Source organism: Trichosurus vulpecula, chromosome 3 (assembly GCF_011100635.1).
Source record: "Trichosurus vulpecula isolate mTriVul1 chromosome 3, mTriVul1.pri, whole genome shotgun sequence".
Classification (NCBI taxonomy): Eukaryota; Metazoa; Chordata; class Mammalia; order Diprotodontia; family Phalangeridae; genus Trichosurus; species Trichosurus vulpecula.
The window spans coordinates 396,623,166-396,646,348 of NC_050575.1; the positions used below are offsets into that span (position 1 = coordinate 396,623,166).

The 23,183-nt window shown below is 41.3% G+C and overlaps 1 protein-coding gene across 4 annotated transcripts; it reads left to right on the top strand.

Annotated features, from left to right (window-relative positions):
• The first annotated feature begins 753 nt into the window (after nucleotides 1-753).
• On the top strand, nucleotides 754-22,120 carry TMEM170A (transmembrane protein 170A). Of its 4 annotated transcripts, none has more exons than XM_036748423.1 (3): nucleotides 754-997; nucleotides 15,081-15,251; nucleotides 17,813-22,120. In XM_036748423.1, the coding sequence occupies exons 1-3, from the start codon at nucleotides 865-867 to the stop codon at nucleotides 17,941-17,943; spliced, it is 435 nt and encodes a 144-aa protein (XP_036604318.1). In that variant the 5' UTR covers nucleotides 754-864; the 3' UTR covers nucleotides 17,944-22,120. The 4 variants fall into 4 exon arrangements, with proteins under 4 accessions (XP_036604318.1, XP_036604319.1, XP_036604322.1 ...); XM_036748424.1 differs by having other exon boundaries at nucleotides 833-997; nucleotides 15,081-15,182; nucleotides 17,813-18,001; XM_036748427.1 differs by lacking the exon at nucleotides 754-997 and adding an exon at nucleotides 1,071-1,292 and having other exon boundaries at nucleotides 15,081-15,182.
• The last annotated feature ends 1,063 nt before the right edge of the window (nucleotides 22,121-23,183 follow it).

A 23,183-nucleotide genomic window follows, 5' to 3' on the forward strand; every position in this document is an offset into this window, starting at 1 on the left:
TCTCTGGACCTAAAACATTCTGAGCTCATACCAAACTGCTACAGGAGACAAAGAAAGTCAAGCAGCCCTGCTCTAGGGTCCCTTCTACCTCTAAGTCCTTTGAATACTTTGAACACATTTGCTAGTCAGCAAATTCACCCCAGAACAAGTTCACCCATCTGATAATTGTAAATGCTCTTGAGCTTCCATATTTTGCATATGAAAATCTGGAAGGTGAATTCACTCTTGGAGGTCAGACCTTGGGGTTAATCCCAGGGATGGCTTATGCTACTTTTTGGGGGCAGGCTGACCCAGAAGAGACCTTTCAAGTTTCCAATCAGGTGATGGCTTCTCCTGGGGCAGTGGTTTGATAACCAAAAAGGCTCTCAAGAGAATACAGTTTGCATACAGTTTGTTTTCAGTATAAATGATAACAGGGCTCACAAAAGCATATTTTTAAAGTATATAAAATGACCCCAAAATACAGTAAAACTTAAAACCGATCTAAGATTTTTAGGACACTCTGGAAGCGCCCTGGACCAGTGGCGGTGGTGCATGCAGTACTCTTTTTCTCCTGCAGAAGGCGGTGCAGAGTAGGGGCGTTTGCATTGAGGTGGGGACCCAGCAGGTATGGGTAAGGCTCATTCTGTCGGGGGCGGGGCGTGCGCGACGTCAGAGGCGGGGCTACCATTCGCCACGCCCCCAATTCGCCCAGAGCATGAAGCGATTGGTGGGGAGTCATCGCCTAACCGCGCCTGTTGGCGGAGGGAGGAAGAGGGTTGTGTTCGGGGTGGGTGACGCCAAGGCGGTGGCGGCAGTGGCGGTGGTGGCGGCGGCCCCGTCGTATCTTCTCGCTGTCCTCTCGCGCAGGTGAATGGCTGCGGGATGGAGAGCGAGGGGAGCGGCGGGAGCGGGGGCTCGGCCGGGCTCCTGCAGCAGATCCTGAGCCTGAAGCTTGTGCCGCGGGTGGGCAACGGGACGCTGTGCCCCAACTCCACCTCCCTCTGCTCCTTTCCAGGTACCGGCCGCGCCTGCGCCTGCGCGGGGGGGGGGGGGGGAATGCCACGCCCCTACCGTCACGTGACGGGCGACGGGCGCCGCCCCTTCCAGCAGAGCCTCTCGGTCCCGGCGCCCTGACCCGGGACCTTCCCGCAGCCGTAGGAGGGGAGAGAGGGTCGGGTGGGCCCCTGACTGGCCGGCGGCCTTTGAGCCGTTTGCTTCCGTAGACTGGAGCGGAGCGGCGTCGCCTTCCCGTTTCCTGGCCAGGCGAGTGCCCGTTTCCCAGACCTCAGGCCACGGCTTTAGCCTTTCAGGTCATTTGGAGTGGGGGGCGGGGCAGGAGGGCAGGCCTGGCTCTTTTGAAAACAATCCGGACCAGTTATTATAATAATAATGATAATGATAATAACAGCTCGCGTTACATCGCTCTGTGAGGTTTAGAAAGCACAACTATCATTTCGTTTGCTCCTTATCAGAACCCTGCGAGCTTAGAGCTTTCTCTGTTTTACACGTGAGGAAACTGAGGCAGGGTTTGAAGGCACCGCGATGGCTTCCACAGTTGTCCTCAACAAACGCGTATTAAGGGTCTTAGAAAATAGTAGGACAGAAACGGGCTGCTGGTGGTCAGCAGCCGTCCTGGCCTTAAACCACACACGGTGGCGTAGTTGTGGTCTGGATCTGGCTCTGTCCGGTGCGAATGCCTGGGCACCGCCCGCCTGGCAGGTTTTCTGAATGGTTTGTGAAAAATACGTGGCAAGAATTAATAACCAGGTTGGAATAGATGCCGCCGTCGTAGTAATCGTGGCTAGAAAGATACCAGAACCCGTTTGACAGCGCATCACTCCAAAATAGATGGAGTACAGAGCATGTAATTCTTTAAAAAGTCAGAAATTTATAAGCACCCTGCAACCCTACTGGAGCTAGTCTCAGATTCTCTCTTTTTAAAAAACGTTACCTCTTTTCTTATGTTTGTGTGGACTGAGAACAATGGGTATGACGAGGCAGGGCTAGATAATTTTGGGAAGTGATATATGAAGAGCATTGGTCTCAAGAGACCTGGGTTCTAGTCCCCACCCTGCCCCTTATGAGCTATTATCTTGTCATTTCTTAACATCTTTAAGCCTCAGTTTCCTCACCTGTAAAAGAGAGGGTTACACTAGATAGTTTAGGTCCCTTTTGGTTCTAATGTTTTCTGACTGAATGCTTACTTTCTGTACATTCTTATTTGATTCAGTTTTCCATGGCTACTACTGCAAGGCTCTGGGCTGAGCTCTAGAAATAGAAAGACAAAGTAAGACACAAACTGGTTTCAGGGAGTTTACAGTCCAGAGGTGTCTGAACAGCTGTGATACAAGTTAGAATATAGGATAGAGTCACCAGTACTTGGTAGAAGAGTTCTGAGGAGCAGGAGAGGGAAAACTTTTCTATGGAGTATCAAGGAAGACTTCCTGGAGGAGGCCCTACCAGAATCTGGGCATTGAAAGAAGGGAAAAATTTCAGTGTTTATTCCTTTTCTCAGCCTGAATCTTAGGACTAATTATTATCACACCTATTTTTATTAACTGTTTTATTAATTATTATCATGCCTACTTTTCAAATAAGGCAATCTAATCAAATTGATTAATGGTCTTGACACAAAATTCCAAATATTAAGTGGACATAGGTAAGCTTCCAAGTTCCATAGTTTTGCCAGTCTACCTGTGGGTATAGTGGAAAGAAGGGGAAAGAAAGCAGGTCTTTGTGGGAGGGAGGGGGATGGCAAGGAGACCTGGGTTCAAGGCCTGCCTCTGATAACAAACTGGCTGAGTGACCATGTACAGGTATTTAAAGGGTTCCCTAAGCAACTCTGTTTGCATAGACATTTCCATACTGGAAGTTCCCCAGATGGAGAAAGTCATAGGTGGGGAACCTGCTAAAGAAGCAGTGACTATCCTGGTTTTAGTACTGAAAGGTCTGATCCTTCTGGGTATAGAGGATTTTCTTCTGTGTGCCTTGTACCTTAAGAAGTATTTCTAACAAGTCATTCTATTGGTTTTTGGGTCGTTGTAAATACAGTAAGTATAGTGATGGCCTTTAAAATTTGATCTTGGTTGAAATTCCAAAATGTATTTCAATTTAGCTTATACCAGATATCCTGAATTCACATAGTTCCCATTTTGAACCCATTGAAAAGGTTTACTTGGGTTTTATTGTCTACTCAGCATGGAATGTCATTGCTTTGAATATTTTGAGGTTTATCACTCAGGAAATTATGAATTGATTTTCTTTTCTACTTACATTTGTATTTGGCTTCTGGTCTTTAGCATAACTTTCTTTATGCTTATTCACTTTTTAAGAAAATCAAATTTGATTCCTTCCTTTTGCCCAGTACCACCCTTAGAGTCTATAAGGGATGAAAATTTACATCACAGATTTTTCACGTTTTGTGGTTGGAAAGGCCTTCAGTGGCCATCTAGTCTATCCCATTCAGTTCAGACTCTGAAGATCACCTGGCAGGATAAGGTACCAGACACTGAGGTCCTTACTTGAACTAAACTGCCAAGCATTCAAACTCTGCTTCAGAGAGCGCAGTTCCGATAGGCTGGCCACATTGTTCGAATGCAAAACGTACACTTGCCAAAAAGACTATTGTATGGAGAGCTCACACAGGGCAAGTGTTCACATAGTGGCCAGAAGAAGCAATACAAGGACACTCTTAAGGTCTCTCTCAAGAACTTTGGAATTGATTGTGTGACATGGGAGACATAGGCACAGGACCACTCAGCATGGTGTGCCCACATCAGAGAAGGTGCTATGCTCTGTGAGCAAAGCAGAATTGAAAACAGCTCAAAGGAAATGCAGGATGTGCAGGTTTGGAGTATCCACCCCAAATGTTCACATGGATTATTTGTGCCCAACCTGTGGTAGAGCATTCCGAGCTTGTAGTGGCCTGATCAGCCACAGTCGGACACATCAAATCTTGACTCAAGCATAGTGATGTCATTTTGGTCCTCCCCGAGAACGACGGACAACAGCCAACCAGTCTATCTCATACCTGAAAGAAGTATTTACATTGAGCTACCTACTGAACAAATGTTCATTGAGCCTGTTTAAGACCTTCAGTGAGGGGGAACCCGATGCCTCCTGGGACAACCCATTAGAACAGCTAAGGTTGTACAGTAGATTGAGTTCCTGGCCTGGAGTTGGGAAGATGAGTTCAAATCAGACCCCAGACATTTAGTAGCTGTGTGATTATGGGCAAGTCACTTAACTGTTGTCCACCTCAGCTTACTTATCTGTAACATGGCTATAATAATAGCACTTACACTTGATTGAAGGTCAGTAGAATTTGGGGCAAGATGGGTAGATTTGAGAGTTACTAGCATAAAGATAGTAATTAAATCCATGGGAGCCTGAAGGCCCAGGACAAAACCCTGAGGGACACTGGTGGTTAGAGAGGGTGATCTGGAAGAGGATCCTGCAAAGGAGATAGAAGGAGCTGTCAGATAGGTAGGAGGAGAACCAGGAGAGAGGGGTGTCCCCAAAAAAACTAGAGAGGAGAGTTTGCAGGGAGAGAACGTGATCAACAGTGTCAGAGGCTGAGGAGAGGTCAAGGAGAATGAAGACTGAGAAAAGGCCACTGGATTTGGCATCTAAGAAATCATTGATAACTTTGGAGAGAGCAGTTCTAGTGGAATGATAAGGTTGGAAGCCAGATTATAAGGGGAGTAAAAAGAGAGTGAGATGAGAGAAAGTGGAGGCATCTATTGTAAATGGCCCTTTCAGGAATTCAATTACAAAAATCAGAAGAGAAATAGGATGATAGTTAGCAGGGATAGAAGATGAAGTGAGGGGTTTTTCAGTATAAGGGAGACATGGGCATGTTTCTAAGCAGTAGTTGGGGATAAATTGAAAATAAGTGAAAGAGTGAGGATGACAGAGGGGGCAATCTGTTGGAGGAGTCAGGATTAGAATGGGATTGCTTGAACCTAGTAAAGGGGTCCTTGGTAAGGAGTAAAGCCACTTCATCATGTGAGACAGGGATGAAGGAAGAGAGTGGCAGAGGGCACCAGAGTGATAGGAGATGAGGAAGAGGGGAGAAGAGGGAGCTCATAGGGATGGCCTCCATTTTTTCTGAAGAATATGAGGCAGGGTTCTCTGCTGAAAGGGGAAGGGGTGTCATCATGGGGGGTTTCAGGAGGGATGACGTGTGGAAGAGTCACTGTGGAGAGTGGGAGAGTGTATTGATGAGGGAGGTGCATTAGCAGCATGTTCTATGTCAGAGATGCCTAGCAGCATCTGCCTCCATCTCCCTCCTGTATACTCCTCTCCCCTGCCACTTTCACCACCTCTGGACAGGCCCTTATCACTTGACACTAGCCTTTGGTTGGTCTCCATCTCTCTCTCTCTCTCTCTCTCTCTTTCTCTCTTTCTCTCTCTCCCTCTCTCTGTCACACTCACACACACACACACACACACACACACACGCACACGCACACGCACACGCACACGCACACGCACACGCACACACAGACACAGACACACACACATTCAGTAAACTCCAGTGGCTCCATATCACCTCCAGGATTAAATACAAAATCCTCTGGCTTTTATAGCCCAGCCCCTTCCTACCTTTCTAGCTAGTCTTCTTACACTTTACCCTCCCTCCTCTTTGTACTCTTTGATGTGACTCCCCATCTCCCATTCTGAGCGTTTTCACTAGGTATTCCTCATGCCTGGAATTCTTTTCCTCCTCATCTCCGCCCCCTGGCTTCCTTTACTCCCTTTGCATCTCACCTAAAGTGCCTCCTTTTGCAAGAAGCCTTTCCCAGTCCTCCTTAATCTTAGTCACTTCCTTTTGAGTCTGTCCCCAATTTATCCTATCTATAACTTGTTTGTACATAGTTGTTTGCCTCTTGTCTCTCCCATTAAACTCTGAGAGTCCCTTGAAAGCAGGGACTGTTTTGTTTTTTTGTTGCCTCTCTTTATATCCCTAGTGTTTATCACAGTACCTGGTGCTTAATAAATGCTAGTTCACTGACAGACTGACCACGCTCTTAGATATTCTCTCTTTCATTATGACTAATTTCTTTTGCTTCTTCTCCTACACTTCTCCTGGTTTCTGACTCATTCTTAGTCTCCTTTGTTGGGTATCTACATATCCAGTCTTCATTCCTCTCCTGAGCTCCAGTCCTTTTCCACTGACCAGCTTCTGGACTTTTCCATCTGAATGTCCCAGAGGCATGTCATACTCCACACGTGCCCAAAGAGAATTTATTGTATTTCCCATTAAATTGGCATGTCTTCTCTGTTTCTATTGACACACCCTCATCCTTGGAGTCACCCTAAAATCTCCCTCACTCCTCACATCCAGTCACTTGGCAAGTCTTGTTAATTCTACCTCCACGACATCTGTCCCATCTGTCATCCCTTTTTCCTCACTCTATATCTCTATCACCACTCTAGGGTGACTTCCTAGGAGGGATTAGACCCTCATCACCTCTTACTTGAAGTACTGAAAAAGCTTCTTGATTGGTTTCTTTGCTTAAAAGTCTCACTACTCCAATCCATTCTCCACATGGCTGCCAAAATAAATTCTTAAAGTACAGGCCAGACTGTGTCACTCTCTTGCTTAAGAATTCTTAGTTGCTTTAGCATAAATCAGTCAACCAACATACCTTTATTAAGTGTTTACTATGTGCCAAGCACAGATGTGCTGTGCTGAAGAAGTAAAGAAAAAATACTAAAGGGGCCTTCAAGGGACCTTTGTTTTATCAGGGAATATATGTTTTATACTGTAAAGCATAAATGTGTTCTTTTTACCATGTAAGATCACTTATAATCTGGCTTCAGCCCACTTTTCCAGACTCATTTCACAAGATCAAATGAGATAATATTTATTTAAAAAATAGTACTTAGCATGGTACCTGGCACACAGTTGGCATCACATAAGTGCTTGTTTCCTTCTCTGTCCCCATTACTTCCCCATGTATACAACGAGTCCTACCTAAATCAACCTGCTAGCTTTTTCCTGTATATAGCATTCTACCTCCTAATGCCATGTTGTCTACTGTACTAGTAATGAACTTTTTCCTCATTTAGGCTTAGAATTCCTAGTTGCCTTCAAATCCAATTCAGCAAGCAGTTATTAAGCACATGGTGGTGCCCTGTGTTGTCCTTCAGGTTGAAGATATCAGACTTATGAAATCTACCCTGCTATTAAGGACTTAATTCTGCTGGATACATAGGAAATATATACAAAACAAGGGTAATTACTGGTGTGGAAAGATAACAACTGGAAAGACCTGTTGGAGGAAGCAACCCTTGAACTACTCGAGGAAGAGAAATACCTAGACTTAGAGGCTAGACAGCCTGGAATGGCATGGGGAAGGCCACCAGTAGGCCAATTTGGCTTTGCTGTAGAGTTTATGAGGGGAATATTGTGACATCAATCTGGAAAGATAAGTCTGAGACAGACTCAGAAGGGCTTTAAATGTCAAGGAAAGGTGTTTGTATTTTATCCCAGGGGCATCAGAGAGAAGGGGAGTGACAGGGTCAGGCCTGGAAGATGGATTGGAGAGGGCAGAGACTAATTTAAAAAGCCTGTTGTAATATCCAGGCAAGGGGTAATGATGGCTTGAACCTTGTTGATTGTCCTGGGAGTACAGAGGAGACAGAGGGGAGATATATTTTGGAAGCAGAGTTGACAAGACTTGGCAGTTGATTGTAAGGATGATGGTATAGAAATAGGGCAGGAAGCTGGGAAGACAGGATGGGTTTAGGTTTGCATATGTTAGGTGTCTATGGGACATTTAAGTGCGATATCCAGCAGGCATTTGGTGATTTGGGACGGATGTTCAGGGGAGAGAGATGGGTGCTGGATGTATAGATTTGGAATCATCTGCATAGAGATGATAGACCAGAGCTAATGTGCTCACTGAGTGTGTAGAGAGAGAAGTGAAGGTTCAAGGCAAAGCCCTGGGACCTACCTATGGTTAGGACACTGGACTTAGGTGGTGATCTAGCAAAGGAGATTGAGAAACAGGTGGGAGGAAAACCAGGGTTAACATTGTTAAGGAAACCCTGGATAGAGTATTCAGGAGGAGGGCTGAAGTCAAGAAGTATAGGGACTGAGAAAAAGCCATTGGAACTAGCAATTAAGAGAAGATTGGTTACCTTGGAGAAAACTATTTCAGTCAGGGGAGGGGGAAGGGGAGGGTTGTTAGAAGCCAGATTGTTAGACATTGAGAAGTGAGTGGCAGATGAGCCACAATATAATGGGCCATTTCTAGGAGTTTGTGTATGAAAGTTTTAGGAGTTTTGGTATAGCTTGACAGAATGACAGGGTCAAATGAAAGGATTTTATTTGTTTGTTTTTTTAAGGTAAGGGTTGGAAGACTTTTCTAGGAAGCTAGGAAGTAGCCTTGTAGAGAGAGACTGAAGAATGTGTGTGGTGGTGGGTAACTGAACGGGCAAGAGACTGCAGGGGATGGGAGCAAAGGCAAGGACAGAGAGGTCAGTCTTGCCAGGAGAATGAGACAGAGGTAAAGGAGGAGGTGCTGTTGAGGGGATTAGGGTGTAGAATTGGGGAGAGAGGATACTCAGCACAGAGCTCAGTTTTCTCAATGAATGAGGCTGAGGTCCTCCGATGAGAGGGAGGGGGATGGAGGCGTTGTGTTTCACTTGAGTTGAGAAGAGAAAATTCGGAATAGAGCATAGGAGTGTGGAGCATTTGGGCTAGGGAATAGGGAGTGTGACAGAGAACCAGGGAAAAATAACAAGCCAAAGTACCAAAAATATACAAAATACAAAAATAACAAACCAAAGTAGGGCAGGGCAGTGAGAAACCAGTTCATAGGAGATAAATAAGAAAGCAGAATACAGCCCAAGAGTGCACATGTCTGTGTGATTCCTTTTAGCTATAACTGGCCTAAAATTAATCTGTATGTGCTTTGTATTTACTTATCTGTATGTGTTATGCCTCAGAACATGAGCTTCTTGGGGGCAGAGAATATTTAGTTTTTACCTTTGTATCCGTAGCACAATGCCATGTTTGTAGTTGTGTTTGTCCTTCATTCTTCAAGAGGACCATGACATCAGGGAAATGATGACATGACTTGCACTTGACTTTGATTTGAGTGAGGGGAGTCTCTTCAAGGTCACCAGCCTCACTTTCTCCTCCAGAGCCATCTGGGTCCAGTGGCCTGATATTCACCAGGATGACTGGAGATGCCCCCCTTGTACATAGTAGGCATTTAATAAATGCTTATGGCATTGAATAAGAAAGGAGTATGAGGTTTTAGGTAGGAAAAGTAATTTCTTCCACGGGAAGGGGGTGGGAACAAGGGAAGGCTTCCTTCTAAAGTCAAGATTTGAGCTGTGTTGTGGATTTCAATAGGAGAAGGGCTGTATAATTATGTACAGTATATGTTTTGTTGACTAAATTTATTTCCCTTTTGTCCTTTAATAGAGAAGGTTCTACTCTGGATTATTTTTGAATTGTAGATTTTGGGCTAGAAGAGGCTTTAGAAACCATCAGACCCAAACCCTTTTCCAACAGTTTGAAGGAACTGAGGCCCAGATAGGTGAAATGATTTGGCCCAAATCACCCAAGTGGTGAGTGTCAGATGCTGAATGTTTGAATACACTTCTGACTTCAAATCCACCTGAATCATTCAATTAACATTTATTAAGACACTCTTTATGGAGGTGTCAGGTAGGACATCCAGTTGGGGAATGGCTATTGGGCCAGTTTGGCTTGAGTTCAAGAAAGGGTTTCCAAAGGGGAGTAGTATGAAATTAGGTTGACAGGGTGGGTGGGAGCCTGTCATGGAGGCTTTGAAATGCCAGCCCAAGGGTTTGTACTTCCTTCTCTAAGCACTGGGAAATCATGAAATGTTGGTGAGTAGGGGTGACATGGTCAGGCCTCTTCCTCAGGAATAGTAGTTCATCATCTGTGTTCCCACACAGATGGGTTGGACAAGGCAGAGAGTGCACACTGGGAGACCATTTAAGAAGATAAATAGTAGTCTAGGCTGGAGATAATGAAAACTTGACCTAGCCTGGTAGCTTTGTGATGCAAAAGTGTTGTAGAAAATGTATCTATAAGACTTGGGAACTGATTGGGTATGGGGAGATGAGGGAGAGAGAAGAATCAAGAACCAGTCTGAGACCACAGATTTAGAAATTATGCCTGACTTTAAAAATACTTCATTTATACCTCTGTTTTATAAATATGGGTATTCCCTCCAATAGGACGTGTCACACCACCCTACTTTTCTTTAGCTAAAATTTGCTGTCAGTCTGGAAAAATCATTTCTAAGAGTATTTTATCACACATTTTATCACACTCTTCGTACTACATTTTATTTTATTCAGCAAGCATTTATTAAGCTTCTGCTGTGAACCTGGAATTATACTTGGTGTTGGGGATACAAAGCCCCTGATCTTGAAGAGCTTACATTCTATGATGGGGGGAGGGGGCACAACACATACATATACACATGAATACAAAATGTGTACAAAGGTCCTCTTGGAATCAAGGACTTAAGGTTTTCATTAGCCAAAGGAAGAGCCACCTTATCCTTGGAGGCTGAAACAAAGGAGGCAAGAGGATGGGGAAGGATATGTACAGGATTTGAATCATACAGAAATCAATAAAGAGCTCTGAATAGATGGCAAGTTTTAATGTACAGTGGATTGAAGGGAAATTGCTTGGTTTTTCAAAAGTGCCCCATAGAATGGTGTTTATTTTATAATAGTCCTATTGATCAAAAATAATGTATATGTACTATACTGTGAATCTTTTATTTTATAATAAAATCTTTTTTTCCTAGTTGTATTGATTAAAATCTTAACTAATTAAATTTAAAGTCTCAAGTCCTCCTATCTTAAGGCATACATATGTGTATATACACATTTATATATGAAGTTACTTATTTCATATCTCCACCCCCCCCAAAAAAAAACCCAAACCACCCCAGACTCTACCTTAAAAAATTTTTTTTAATGATTGTAACTTTCAGAGGAAGCACTATAGATGAGTTTTTCCTGCATGTAGTAATTTAATGTCTGATTTTAGAGCTAGAAAAGGTTGAAATATGATTCACTGTTAACCCTACAAATCCTTAATTTTCTTCATTGTTTTCATTTATGATTCAACGCTCATACTAGTACCTTATGGGGGATCGTTGGCAGGATTTGAAATAATAATCAGAAATGATGTTATAGGCCTTCTTGGTTGATTCTTCTTCCCAGTGTCTTTAGTGGGTAAGAAGAGGGTGCACCATGCCGTGTGGCCATTTATTGTTGTTATCAGACCCCTTGATAAATATATCAAGGTTTTATTTTAATGATTGGTTAAAATTCTGCTTCTTTGAGAAGGTGCAGTGGGTTCCCGATTAAAACGTTTTTTATAAGCTTTGTGGAATATGTATGAATCCAATTCTAGTGAAATTGGTTTTAGTATATGTATTGCCAGTGCGATATAAGCAGCTGCTATGAATATGCATACATATTTTAAGGATTGAATCGCATAGTATAGTAAGCACTCTTCACTCAAAACCAAACCCAGCACAACAGTTATTCTGCACACTAGGGCAATACAAAACATCATTATAGAAATACAGAAAAACAATCTCAACAGAGTAACAGAAATATTTACACACATCACCAGACCAGGGAGTACCGACATCTAAGTCCTCATTCACAGCTGGGGGCCCCTTGATAAGAGCTACCCAGAGCCCTAATCCAGGAAATCAGAAAGGTCTTAGGTGAAATGTCTTTCTTGTGATTGAGCCCCCAAGGCAATATCAACCTTCCAGAATATATATAGTTTTCAAAGAAAGACTCGGCCCCTGATTGGCTCTGTGTGACTCAGCACAGGATGTGTTACAGCTGTGAACTGGGCCACAGTTCAAAGGAATAAGACATCCGTGATTGATAAGGCAAACTACCTGTGTGCCTTTAGACCTGGGAACATGGCCCCTATTCCAAGGAGAAAAAGGAAATATATGTAGTCACATAAGTGTATAAATGTACAGGGAAGATCTTTATATTCCATTAACCCTTCAGTATAGGAAAAATGTTTAATGACATTAAAGTACCCTCCCTGTTACTGTAGTGAACAACACCATCTTCTCAGTCCCTCAAGCTCAAAACGTACGAATCATTCTGGGTTCCATCAATCTCTTTGCAAAGCCTGTAGGTCACCTTTGTACCATCTCTGCTGTGTGCCCCCTTCTCTCCCGTGACACTGCCACCCCCTGGTGCAGGCCCTCATTGCCAAACACCTGGACTACTGCAGTAACTCTCCCCACTCTGATCAGCCTCCATGCAGCCACCAAAGAAATCTTCCTAAAGCACAGGTCTGATCATGTCACATACACACCATCCTCTCACACACATTCAGTAAACTCCAGTGGCTTCCTGTTGCCTCCATGATCAAATACAAAATGCTCTTTTTGACATTCAAAGCCTTCCATAACCCACTCCCCCTTGTACCTTTCCAGCTTCTTAACACCTTACTCCCCACCACATCTTCGTTCTGGTGACCCTGGCCTCCTGGCTCCACTAGGTACAAGACACTCTTGGCTCCAGGCATTTTCTCTAACTGTCGCCCATGCCTGGAATGCTCTCCCTCCTTGTCTCTGCCTACCAACTTCCTTTATATCCCAACTAAAATCCCACCTTTTACAGGAAGCTTTTCCCAACCCCTCTTAATTCTAGTGCCTTGCCTCTAGATATTTCCCATATATCCTGTATGTAACTTGCTTTGTAAGTATTTTTTGCATATTGTTTCTCCCATTAGACTGTTAGCTCCTTGTGAGCAGGGCAGTCTTTTGCCTCCTTTTGTATCCCCAGTACTTACTTAGTATATTGCCTGGCACTTATAGGTGCTTAATAAATGTTGCTTGATTGATCAATTGACAATAATCAGTTTCTTTAACATTAAGTAGTACTTCTTTCCCACCATTTTGTTTCTGCTTCAGCCACATGTAGGAAGGCATTTACTTTGAGGAGTTTGCAGCAGTCTTCCCTTAGCAAAGCAGAGGCAGCCTGGTGTGGTGCATGGAGAGCTGGCTGGGGAGTCGTTTTGGCCGTCTGACCCTGGGCAAGTGTAACAACAATGTGACTGGCAGCTGCTGTTGGGTCATAAGGCCAATAACACCATCACACGGAAGGGCTGCTAGCACAGGTTCTTTGATCTGCTTTTCTAAGGAAAGCAACTTTAAGGGGTTAACAATATCATTTTAATTAAACACACACACACACACACACACACACACACACACACACACATATATATATATATATAAATAAATATATATCATTCACTTAGTTCAGGGGGAAAAGTTAACACCCTGAACTTCAGAGAGAATACAAACAGAAACTACAAGCATACATTTTATAAACAGAACAAACACAAATCAACACATAGGCTTCTAGCCATCTAACTATAGCAATACATACAGTTACCAGAGAGAGAAGCATCAACATCTGGGTTTTTAAAGGGGGTTGGGGGGGGGTGTTCTGTGACAGCTACTCAGAGTCTTGTCTGGCCAAATCACAGGACACTCTTCCAGTGAGTGAGAACCCTAAACAAAATGTCAGAGGGCATCACAACCGTGCAACTCAAACCCATGTGGCCTAGGCTTTCTTGTTTCTTAAGCCGGTCATCAAAGACCCTCGAGTCAATCAAAGAAACAGAGGCAAGACTCCTCAAAGGCACTCGATTACCTCAGTGCTGAGAAGCACTCAGACAAAAAACAGCCACAAGTCCCACTTTGCTTGTATTACATTTGAAAGGCAAGACAGAAAGGTACTTGATTACCTTAGCATTCCAAAAGAGAAAACCGTAAAAAAAAAAAAAGTCCCACCCTTCTTACCTTTACAGCAAGTCAGTGAGCCTCTTAGTTCTTCACAGCGTCTCTCTGAGACTGGAAATTACAGAGCAGCTGCAGATCTGCATTGACACCAATAAACTCACAGGCTCAGTCATCCTCCCCAAAAGCCATAAGCAAAAGAGTAAACTTGGAGCTGAGGTTCTTTTTTTTTTCTTTCTAATGTATTTTCCTTTTTAAAAAATTTTACTGAAAGTGCATGTTTTGGCATTGCCCTCCAGGTATTCTTTGGTCCTGTGATGTGGACCTCCTTGCTGTTCCCTACATGGGCCCTTCTGTCTCCAACCCTGGGGCATCTTCTCTGGTTTCCTTCCTTCCCTCCCCTAGAACGCTCTCCTTCCTCACCTACACCTTTGGGTTTCTGTTAGGCCCAGCACATCCAAGATATTCCTGAAACGCAGACGCCATTTCTCATGCCAGTGCCCAACGTCACAAGGCTACTCTGGATTTATTTTGTGACTGTTCTGTGTATCATTGTTTCTGTGCTTGTTGCCTCCCCGTTAGAATGAGTTTCTTAAGAGTAGACACTGCTTCACTTTTGTCTTTGTATCTCACCCCGATCCCTCTTTGCACCATGCTTGGCCCACCATTGGTTCCTAGTATGTCCTTATTGGTCTTTGTTGAGATAGAAAGGAAACAAACATGCATTTATTAAGTGCCAACTATGTGCCGGGCACCATGGGTAAAGCACAAATGGGTAGAGGAAAACTGCCCAAGTACAAAGAGAATTGGACCAATCTTTAATGAAGTTTGTGAAAATTGAGGTTTATCGATTTTATAGACAGTGAGTCTAAAATGAGTTGCAGTTTTTTACCCAAGAAAGATATATTTGATTTTTCAAAAATCAAATTGTTTTTTAAGCCCTGAATCAAGGGTTTATTGGTTTTGGTTTTTGCATTTGGGTAGGTCCCACGCATCCTGCATTACTCCCCATAGCACAGAATTTAGAATGAGGTGCTTCCATTGAACCCTCTGCTCTGGGGAGGTGGGTATACTTCTCAAATTGACCCAGATGTGGAGTTGACTTTCTTCCTTAGAGTTTGAGTTGGGGGCAGCTACGTGGTACTTCACCAAGTGTAGCAATACTTTTATATATGTGATTGATGCATGCAAGCATTGCTATATTTAAATGGTTTTCAAAATTGGATTTGGGGTTTTATGACTTTTTTTCAGTTATCATAGTGAGAAACTCAACTTCAGATTTTTCATTTTCACCTCTAGAAATGTGGTATGGTGTGTTCCTGTGGGCACTGGTATCTTCTCTCTCCTTCCATGTCCCTGCTGGATTATTGGCACTGTTCACTCTCAGGCATCACAAATATGGTAGGTTCATGTCTGTAAGCATCCTGTTGATGGGCATCGTGGGACCAATTACTGCTGGAATCTTGACAAGTATGTTAGACATTAAAAAATATTGGTTGAACAAGTTTGATATGTCTAATAACTAGCTTTAAGGATCATTTTAGAAATTTGCTTGCGTGGGACTAACAAAAAGAAAAAAATTTAAAGAGATTCCCTGATTTGACCTCTTACTTCCTGTTAACTTGGCTTAGATTTTGTCTTTTCACTGCAGGGGACTTTTTTGGAAAGTTCCCCCTCCCACATCCCCACTCCCCATCCTGTGAATTAAAGCCTTTTGGAAAGGAAAAAAATGCAGAATTTAATGGAAGTCATCACTTCTTTCTACTATAGTTAGCTGCTATTTCTGTTTGACTTGCCTACTGGCCTTGGGGAAGGGGATAAGCATTTATATAGCGCTTACTATGTGCCCAGGGCTAAGTGCTTTTTACAATTATCTCTTTTGATCCTCACAATAACCCTGGGAGGTAGGCACTATTATTCCCATTTTACAGTTGAAGGAACTGAGGCAGAGGTTAAGTGACTTGCCCAGGGTCACACAACCAGTAAATGCCTGGGATTGGATTTAAACACAAGCCTTCCTGTCTCCAGGCCCAGTGCTCTATCCACTGTGCCACCAGCTGTCTACTCTGCATCGCACAGTAATTAATTATTTCCACATGTCCTGTTGCTGAAGGACAGTCTAGGAGTGGAAGGCTAATCGCAAAGTCAAGAACTCTTCACACAATTAATAGATTTCTGTTTCTGGTGTTGTTGGGGTTTTGGGTTTTGTTTTTAGGAGTTTCTTAGGAAATAGAGGTCCACTAGGAATATTTATCTTTTAAATTTAACTTGCTATTTGTGAATATTCCTTTTAAAAGGCAGCCTGTTGAAATGGAAGGATTATGGACTTATGGGCCAGAAAACATTGGTCCTAGCCTCAGCTCTGTCCTTTTATAGCTTTGTGATCTTGAGCAGGCTATTTAATACGTCAAAACATCAGTATGCTTATCTTTAAAATAGATTGATTTGCCTCTCTCACTGTATTTGTGTGAGGATCAGATGAGATAATGTATGTGAGAGCCTATTGAAATGGTAAGTACCCTGGACTTGTAAATCAGTAGGACCCCCTCAGTGATGAGAATGCTGGATTGGGAGCTGGGCAGACCTGGGTGGAATCCTGTTTCTGACACAGCCTTGGCACTCTCTGGGCTGCAGCTATCCCACCTTTTAATGAGGGCTCAGGTTGGATGACTTCTCAGGTGCCTTCCAGTTCTAAATCTGTGATCCAGGGCTCCTGAAACAGACTAATATGGATACAGGGACTATGGCACAAATTTAACTTCTCAAGCAAAGCAAAGCATTGGCCAATCTTTTCACCAGAACACACCAGAAACAACTTAGCCATGGTCAGTGGGATGTCTCTTTCTTTTATGAATCTCCAACAATGAATGAGTTTCTTGTGGTGTTACGTCAAAGGGGCCTAAGCCGGCTGGTCTCCTTCCCTCTGTATCATGAATGTTTGATTCTCTATTGCATTACCCAGAAGAGAAAGATCCCCAGCTAGAGATTCAAGAGGCTTGAATTTGTTTCCACCATATTTTTCTAACCTCATATGGAGATTTAAAGTCTTTGAATTGGGAGGCACCTCAAAGGTCATCTGGCCTAACACCTTTCTTGATATATGATTCTCCTATATAGCATCTCCCAAGTGCTTGTAAACTTCCTTTCATCACTAAGCCCATATTGAACTTCTGTTTTCTGCTTTCTTATAATAGTTACTGACTGTACCATTCATCTTGGCGCTTAATCGTGTAATTGAATGGTTTCATGTGAGTTTATATCACTATTTCAGATAGATTATAAGTTGTGAGCAGAAACCATGATTTATATTTGTAGAGTGTTTTGCACACAGTAGATAATCATAACTATTTTGTGAATAAACAAACTGGGACCAGGGCGATCTTAGCTCTCACTTGAGCCCCGAATCCTAGTTTGGTGTTTAATGGCAATTAGGAAGAATATTGGATCCATCTCCCTTCAACAGGAGATGGTTAATGAAAAGAAAACCTGCATAAATCAAGGAAGCCTGAAACCTTATTTGTCTGCAGCAACTCCTTGTGAGTGGAGATTTCAAGATGTTACAAGGGTTAAATGGAAAAATAAAGGTGTGGGGTGAGAAACCATCTCTGAAACAGTGAAGAACCCCTGTCTTCAATAAAACTTTCTAAGCTTCTGCCCAGGAGGCCTGGAAATACTAGCTAAGCCAAGCAGAGGTCATTCCTGTGCCTCTGACTTGAGGCAGGCCATGGACATGACTTTGTTGGTTGCTTCCAGAAAGATTGACTAAATCACAGTAAAATCTAGTTTCAAGAAGCTGCATCTAAAATATCAAAAGTTAGCTATTTGTAAACCATGTGCATAGTAGTTACAACCTTGCTGAATGATTAGATAGGGGAAGGAATGGGGAAAAAGGCCATCTTCACAAAATTTACTCTTTTCATGTGCAAAAAAAAGTAAAATCCGAATTATAATTATAGTAAAATCTCAAATCTTGTTCTCTCTTTCTTGCATTATTAACCTTTATTTTTCCCCCTTCTTGCTTTTTTAAACAGGTGCAGCCATCGCTGGAGTTTACCGAGCAGCAGGCAAAGAAATGATCCCTTTTGAAGCCCTCACCTTAGGTGTTGGCCAGACATTTTGTGTAGTGGTGGTTTCTTTTTTACGGATTTTAGCAACTCTATAGCATCTGCTTACAGACTATGATAGAACAGACCATGAAGAGAGGATTTCAGATTATTTATTAAGGAAGGGCATAGCTAAAAGTGGTAATTTATTTAAAGTTTTTCAAATGGAAGCAGCTTGAACAAGAGTATATGAAGGCCTGCTGGCTTGGTCCCTTCTTCAGTTTGAAGACAGAGCTCCATGAGCCAAAGACCTTTTTGGTGACTTCCAAATTTCATAGGGTTCATCAGCTTTCCTCTTTGAAGAAATGTCAACTATTTGAGCTCTTTTGTAATTGTACACAAACCTGCACAGCAGTGCATTTGGATTGGTCATCTGTTGTGCCAGTATTCTCTAGGACCTATAAGAAAATGCAGCATTGAGTGTTTTAGAAGATCTGCACAAAAATTACAAAGCAAAATATACTATGCTCAGAGACTGGTGTCTGAGGGGATTAGACTTTATTGAAGTTAGCTTTTCCAACTTTTATTTTGTTACATTTTTGTGACAGTTAAGTGCCAAGTAGGTTTTTGTTTGAGGATCCTAACTGAGAACAAATGTGGTGAAATATTGTAGCAGGGAAATCTATGTAAAATGTGACAATGAGAATAGCATTGATTTCACTGTTTAAAGGGAAAACAGTAACAACTACTGAATAATGATAACACGTGAGTTCAATATTTTGACCTCTGACTATTTAACACTTTGCAATGAGCTAATGAGAACTTCAAAGATTTTTTTTAATGTGAAAATGCAGTTTTGTATTATCAAAATACGCTCGCTAATTCAGACATTTTTTCTGAATACCTGTCATTAGCGCCTTCCTTCTCATTCTGTTAGATTTATTTGATTTTATTGACAAGGTGCCCAGTAGAAAGTAACTTGGACTAAACATTTTTTAGCTTGACTAATTAGAATGCACTTTAGCCATTAGGGCAGAAAGAAGGGGATTCTTCTCTGGGTCTGCTCTTAAGGCCCTCCTTAGGAGATCGTGGCTTGTAGAGAGGTTCAGCTTCAAGTAACGTTGGTGCTTTTGATTGTTTAATCTTAAATTGGATCAGAGCTCTTTTATTCCAGAAAGTGCCTAAAGTTAACTCTAGTTTATTATTCTTAATTCTCTCCTTTCTCTCACATTCTGCCCTTTAAATTAAATCATAGATTTCCCTCAAAAAATTTTGTATTTTACTATGCCAGGAGTAAACCTCAGAATTATTTTAGCTAAGTTTTTGTCCTTTTATTGCTGGTTCATTAGATATAAATTAGAGATTTATTTTCATTCACTGTAGGCCTGAAAACTGTGACTTTAAAGGTGAGAGGATTAATCATAGGATTTATAGAATTGTTATAACACAGAATGCAGTCAATTTTAGGCTCTTTTGATCTGGTTCTGGAATAGTTTAGATTGCTTATGGTAACTAAATCTTGATCCTTGAATAAAAAAATGTAAAGTTTAGGGTATTATTATTACTAAATAATAATCCACACATGATAATATGCATTCTGTTTTAAAAGATATACTTTGCCTCTAATTAATATGAACAGATAACACTTATCTAATAAGAGAACTATACAGAAAAATCATGAAGGAATTACATACCGAATAAAAACTAATTTATTACTAACAGAACACTTATCCAAATCATAAATGCCCTATGCTTGAGAGAAGTGAAAACACAGTGTTCTAATCTGACAATTTTAAATTCCTCAACATAAGTTATAGCCATTATTAAATTCTTGTGGTAGGCAGTGTTATTCAGTAGGTAAATTTTCCCACACTTCCCACATAACTATCCAGTACTTACTATATTTATTGCACAGAGAGAATGATAATTTGTCTTAGAGACTACTTAAACCTTTGTTTAGATTCACTGAAGGAAAGTAAGGTAGCAAATTTGAATTTAATTTAGGAAACCATCCCACGTCTCTGATATACAGATTTTAGGGGGCCTTCTGGAAGTCGTGTGAGTGCTTTTCTTCTCATCCTGATGGCAGAAGTTGCCATGTAACAGGTGCCACTCAGGTGGTACCCTGCTAGACCCTACCTTGTGGAATGTTTCAGTGGGTCTTGGGATGGGCAGGAATGGTGAATAGTAACCATTTTCTTATACTTATCTGGTAAAAGTTCCCAAGCTTCTGAAATGTATTTTGATTCTTCTTTTCTCTTCTCTTATAGTTAGTATTTATGTTGTAGTGTAATGTGGAGTTTGTTTATGTTTAAGTTTAAACCGAGCCGAAGTGCTGCCTTTAAGATTTTGAATCGGGATTGAATCCCAGGTTTTCTTCAGATAATCAATCAACCACTAGTTTGGGCTTTACAAGATGAGGGGGCTATAGACATTAAGCCAGTACTACTTTGTGTTGAACAGACTCCACCTACATTACTCTCAAAATCATTTTGTCCTAAGATTTCTTTCTTACTGCCCTGCTTATCGCTGGCACCCTCAAAATAAAAATCATTTCTACCATGATAAAGATGATAGTGGCATAAAAAATAATATTTTAAAGTTATTCTCACACTAATACTTTAGTGGATCTGTGAAGTCAAAGATTTGGGTGTTCCATCCAGTGATGCAGATTGCAGCCCATCCATGCCGTCTTATCCTATGGGACTCTTGACCTCGACTTCTCATAAATCCTCCCACAGGATGTTGACCCAGTGTGCTTGGGGCCTTCATTTAGATAACAATCTTTAGTATTTTCTCTCAAGGAGCTTTTTGGTTGAGTATATTAGTCCATTTCAGGAAACTGCTACTTGCAAAAATACTCATAATTGGAAATTTCAGGTTGAAAAATTTTAGGTATGTTGCAGCACAATATTGGACTCATTTAGCAGGGTTGTAAGAAATTATTTTGATTCTGTTGTTTCATAGGATATATCCATGACAGTTGTTATATCCAAAGGGATATGTATGTATATATGTATACATATGTATATCTCTCTTGCTATATATAATTACTGTTATGGTTCTGAGGTTCAGTTATGTTAGAGCCAAAGCACAAAGAATAAGGCATCTGGAAAGGCCTCCTAGTTTCCATCTGCTTTCTCATCTTTTTTTGGTTCAGCTGCTCTTTTATAAGCATATTGCATATGTATCCTCAGATTACTGGATATTCAGTGTTTATGTGGTCAGTCCCAATATGTGATATGCTCTTTTGAATGGTTTATGAATGCTGTACATAGATTTTATGTGAAATGTGTGTAGCTTGAATTAAGTTTTCAGGGAGCAGTTATTTATGTAAAGATAAACAATGGAACATCTGTCTTTTATTCTGCTATCAGATATGCAGTTATTTAGGTAGAAAAGAAACTGATGCTTGGTTTGAACAACACTTTCATATATAATCATGATTTTTGGAACGGTTTATTCCCCACCCCCCCAAAAAAAACCCTGAATTTCCTAAGGACAGATCTAAGGACAGATGATAATTCCCTGTTTAATTCTACATCAAGAAGCTGATAAAACCAATGTTGTGCCTCTTCCTTCGTTTTTTTTTTCCTTATAAACCACCAAAGCTGATTTTTCAGGTCTTTATTGTGGTACTTTGTAATGGAAAACAAGCTTTCATGGAAATGTTTCTAAATGTGCAAAAATGAATTCCAGAGTAAAGGAGATCATGGGGTCAAAATACATCATTATTCCAGCATCATAAGCACAGCCTTCTTTTTTTTTTTTAAGCAACAAAAACCTAACCTTTTATGAAATGTGGAACCAGTGAAAGAGGTTTTGTTCGTGCGCAGAATTACCTTCTAAATTTTCCTCTTTTATGTTTAAATTTATTCAGCTGCCAAGCTTTTAAAAACTTTTGAGTCCAACTTTATTTCCTAATTGCTGTGGTTTAAGTTATAGTCTTGTTATGTTATAAAGCCTAATTAAAAAAAAAACACCAAGGAACAGTTTTGTTGAATGTAAAGCACTGGTGCCATTGACTGTCCACATTCAGAAGGCTTTTCACCCTTGTGCACACACCGTATATGCTGGTTGTAACTCAAATCAGCTTAATCTTTTGTATTAAGATTATTTCACCAACTGCTACAGTCAATAAGATCAAATCTTTGTATGAGAGAAAACAACTGAAATTTTATTTTTTTACTGACATTTCTAATGCTGGTGTCAATGTTTACCAATAAAAATTAATTACATTATTTCTGGCTAGAGCTTTATTTCTTTGAGAATGACTGTATTGTTTAATGACCAGAACTGTGCAGATTTCACCCCAGAAAATGACTATCTAATATGGTTTTTCTGCATCACTTATGAAACTTCTTATCATCCTTGTACTATCATGTGTTGTATTTTCTCTCTCAGTGAACTTCTTGGCTTTTTAGCTGTTGTTCAAAGATGTGACTATACTAAATTGGAGATGAAATGTTAACAGACACCCTTGTCATAAGGCTGTCACACAGGATTTGATTACCTCAATTCGAACCAATTATTGATCCTTTCTGAAATTTGATTTAGTAGTCTTCTTAGTGGTGAGACAGACTCCTCGGTGTGGAAGGTTTCAGTGATGCTGGAATGGAGATGCTTACAGACTGGAACTTTCATTCCTTTCCCCCACTCCCGAATGGTCAATAATAATCAGTCCCATTTCTCTAGGGCTTGAAAAGTTTGCAAAGTGCTTGACATGCATTAGCGACCTCATTCCAAGTCCAGTACTCTAACCACTAGCCAAGATATAAATAGAAATCTACGTTTCTGAATTTTTAAATGGATCGATTTAGAAGTAATTTATCTACATCACAGGTCACTAAAATGGATATATAAAAATCTGCAGACAATTTATTCATTTAGACCTTTAAGCTTTGCAGTGCTTTATTTACATTATTTTATTTGAGCCTCATAATAAGCCTATGAAGTAGGAGTTACTATTCCCATCTTACAGAAAAGGAAGTGGAAGGCTCACAGAAGTTAAGCAATTAGCTTAAAACCCACCTTTTTTCCTCTTAGGTAGCCTCCAGTTAGAAAATTCTTATTGCTACTATTTGCGTTGGGGCAGCTAGGTGGTGCAGTAGATAGAGCAACAGCCCTGGAGTCAGAAGGATGTGAATTCAAATTTGGCCTCAGATACTTAGTAGCTGTGTGACCCTGGACAAGTTTCCTCATCTGTAAAATGAGCTGGAGTAGGAAATGGCAAACCACTCTAGCATCTCTGCCAAGAAAACCTTGAATGGGGTCATGGAGAGTCTGACGTGACAAAGTACCCCAACCCCACCCCTAACCCTTTCCATTTTAGTGGTACGGTAATCAAATAAACTCTTAC

Bases quoted from the DNA above. Each gene is read 5' to 3' on its own strand.
- TMEM170A (XM_036748423.1), top strand. From the start codon at position 865: ATGGAGAGCGAGGGGAGCGGCGGGAGCGGGGGCTCGGCCGGGCTCCTG. The intron at 998-15,080 runs GTACCGGCCGCG...TTTCACCTCTAG, and splicing joins CTCCCTCTGCTCCTTTCCAG to AAATGTGGTATGGTGTGTTC. The intron at 15,252-17,812 runs GTATGTTAGACA...TTTTTTAAACAG, and splicing joins TACTGCTGGAATCTTGACAA to GTGCAGCCATCGCTGGAGTT.